Here is a 3194-nt window from a genome sequence, read left to right on the forward strand (position 1 = left end):
CTGCGGGAGGGCGTGGCTGGGCGCCAGGGGCGGGGCCTGTCCTGAGTGAGGGACGCGGCCGGCCCCAGCTGCTTCCTGAAGGTGAGCCGGCTGGAGGCGCAGCTTCTCCTGGAGCGCTATCCCGACTGCGGAAACCTGCTGCTGCGACCCAGCGGGGACGGCGGGGACGATGTGTCGGTCACCACGCGCCAGACGTTCAATGGGTGCGCCTGCGCGACTCCGGAGCCGCGGTGGGAGGAGGGGCGAGCATGGGGGCGGAGTCAGAGCTGGGACGGGGCTCTGGGGGCGGGGCCAAAGCTTACGGGGCGTGGGGTCCTGAGCCTGGCCCCGCCCCGGGATGGGGGTTGTGTCTGTGCCTATGTGTGTTTGTGTCAAAGCCTGGGGGCGGGGCTAGAGGCCAGGCAGGGTGGTGGATCCCCTTAGGGGAGGAGTTAGATCCTGGAGCGGGGACGGGACTCTACAGGCGAGGTCAGACCTTTGGATTAGGATCGGCTTTTCCGGGCGGAGTCGGAGCTGGGTCTGGGCACCTGGAACAGGGGTGGTAACCGGCCCTTGGGGCGGAGTCAGAACCTGTGGGTGGAGTCATGGCCCGGCCCTCCCCGTGGCTTTTGACTCAGGCTTTGGAGGTGGAGCCACTCTGGGGGCGGATCAGAGCCTGACACTAAAGCTTCCTTTGAGATAGTCTGATGAGGGGTCGGGCTAGTTAAAGGTGGAGACAGAACCGCGGGGGCGGAGCCACCGGGAGGCGGGGCCTCCTGGGGTGGAGCCATCAGGTCATGGTCCTCTCTGGAGGCAGTGCTAGGACCAGTGGTAGGGTCTTCCGGGAGGGTGCGGTCAGTTGAGGGCCTGGTTCTCCACAGAGAGTTACGCCAGGACGAGGTGTGGTCAGTGTGCAGGGGAGCAGGAAGAGTTTAGGCCCTCCGTGGGGGCGGAGCCAGGACAAGGGGCGGGGTCCTCCCTGGCCTGAGCCTGTCCGCCCACTCACCACTGCCTGTGCAGGACGTCGGTGGTCCGGCATTACAAGGTGAAGCATGAGGGCCCCAAGTATGTGATCGACGTGGAGGAGCCGGTGAGCGTTGGGCCGGGGTCCCGAGATGCGCAGTGGTGGGGTCTGCGCCCCTTCCGCAACAGCACTGACTGTGACCCCCATCCGCCGCCAGTTCTCCTGTGCCTCACTGGACGCAGTGGTCGACTATTTCGTGTCACACACCAATAAGGCGCTGGTGCCCTTCCTGCTGGACGAGGACTATGAGAAGGTGCTAGGTGGGTGCGGCCTCAGGGAACTCGGGGGGCCCAGTACGTGCCTCTCCGGCTCCTGCCCCCACGGGTCACCCCTGGGTCAATGCCCAGCCTCCGCACCTCCTCTAGGACCGCTCTCTGTTCTAGGCCACGTGGAGGCGGATAAAGAGAACGGCGAGAGTGTGTGGGTGGCGCGCTCGACCCCCACAGCCCCGGGCCCAGGTGATGCCCCTGCCCTGCGCCCGCCGCTGGGCCAGAGTGGTAAGAGACCGGGGACCCACATGGCACCGCCCGTGTCCAATCTTCTACAAAAGACCCGGAAATTACCGAGACCCTGCCCTCCGGATTGTGGAGGGGGAGACAGACAGCTGGACACACTCCTAGCCCTGTGTGGTGGAACCTGGGGCTGGAGGCAGCCGTGCCTAGACTTGGGGAGAGAAAGGGGGCAGAGTAGGAGGAAGGCTTCCTGCAGGAGGGGGTGTTTGCTCAAGGTCTCAAAGGATTTCAGTAGGTAGAGATGGGCTTCACCTGGAGCAAGAAACTACCCAGAGAGGGCATCCAGGTGGCTGTTGAGGTGGGAGGCTGGAAAGGTCTGTGGGGTGGGCGGTCTGGTCCTCCTCGGGCTGGGCAGATGCCGGGGGGGGGACACCCTCGGGCACACTGGGTATGTACGTACACACACACACACGCGCACACACGCACACAGACTGCGTCCGTCTGCATAATCAGAAGCTCACGTGTAGACAGCTACGTGGCCGAGGGCTCCACCCATGCGTGAGTACAAGTGTCCCACAGTTCCAGTCCTGTGTCACACACATACCCACACCTAAGCCACAACCACACGTGTACACACGAATGCTCACTCACGAGTGCAAATTCAGCCATTTCTAGGTACACGGGTGTGCACATGATATAGGCGAGCACCTGAGCACGTACGTAGTGTCCACGCAGCGTGAGGCACGTACACACGTGTAGGTGTGTGTGTACACACCCTTTACATATATTCCACCGTGCAGATTCCCTCAGGGTCCATGTTTATACTACGCGGGGACACACACACACACACACACACACGCACAGGGTCACGTGCCTGAATCCCGGCGGGCATGCACGCATCCTCATTTGGAGGCACACAGACCCACGCTGAGGTGTCCCTGCACCACGTGGGCCCAGACGGTAACTGCCGTTTCCCACCAGGGCCCGCACCTGCCTCGGGCAGCCCCAAGCAACTGCCTCCTGTGCCCATCACACCTGTGGCAAGCCAGGACTGGTCAGCCCCGCTCCTGAACCAGGAGGAGAACTACGTGATCCCCATTGGAGACGACCCAGCTGCCAACTACATGAACGAGGATGGTAGGTGGGGATGGCGCAGAGGTGAGATGGGGACAGGGGGAGGGGGGCTGAAAGCTGGATGTGACACACACCTTTGTCCACACAGTGCCTTCCCGCAGTCGACCGGTCCTGAACCCCAGGAAGTTGGCAAAGGTTCAGGCAAAGCCTCTAAAGCCACCCGTTGCCCCCAAGCCAGGTAGGGGGTCCCTCCTGCCCCCCCCCTTCCAGCCGAGAGCCAGCATCAGCCTCCATCTCTTCATCTGCCTTCTCCTCCAGAGCCCAAAGGCCTCCATGGCGGCCTGGCCAAGAAGCTGGCAGTCGGCTCAATGCAGACTCTCTTCCCCTCAACAGGTGAGGCGTGTGGGGGTCGATGCAGGTGGCCAGCGCTGTCACACGGGACCCCCACTCCGAAACGCCCCACGCTCTAACGCCCTGCTGTCTTGAAATTCCTCAGGGCTTTTGAGTGCATTTTCACTTTTCACGGGGCCCCGCAGATTTTGCAGCGGGTCGTGAGTGGGTGTGGGGTGGGGGGACAGCATGGACTGGGGATCCCTGGTGCGGCTGAGGCCTCGGTCACCCGCCCCCCCCCAGGGTTGGCAGATTTGACGGCGGAGCTGGCAGAG

At 63.4% G+C, this 3194-nt stretch overlaps 1 protein-coding gene across 1 annotated transcript; it reads left to right on the forward strand.

Annotated features, from left to right (window-relative positions):
- Positions 1 to 45: 45 nt before the first annotated feature.
- STAP2 (signal transducing adaptor family member 2) lies at positions 46 to 3188 on the forward strand (the record flags this gene model as incomplete). Its single annotated transcript, XM_034650311.1, has 8 exons — positions 46 to 203; positions 1000 to 1069; positions 1161 to 1263; positions 1387 to 1500; positions 2437 to 2592; positions 2678 to 2767; positions 2848 to 2922; positions 3163 to 3188. Coding segments are annotated over 8 exons (792 nt in total), but the record flags the coding sequence as incomplete, so codon positions are not given.
- Between the last annotated feature and the right edge of the window lie 6 nt (positions 3189 to 3194).

This window comes from Ailuropoda melanoleuca, unplaced genomic scaffold (assembly GCF_002007445.2).
Source record: "Ailuropoda melanoleuca isolate Jingjing unplaced genomic scaffold, ASM200744v2 unplaced-scaffold16365, whole genome shotgun sequence".
Lineage (NCBI taxonomy): Eukaryota > Metazoa > Chordata > Mammalia > Carnivora > Ursidae > Ailuropoda > Ailuropoda melanoleuca.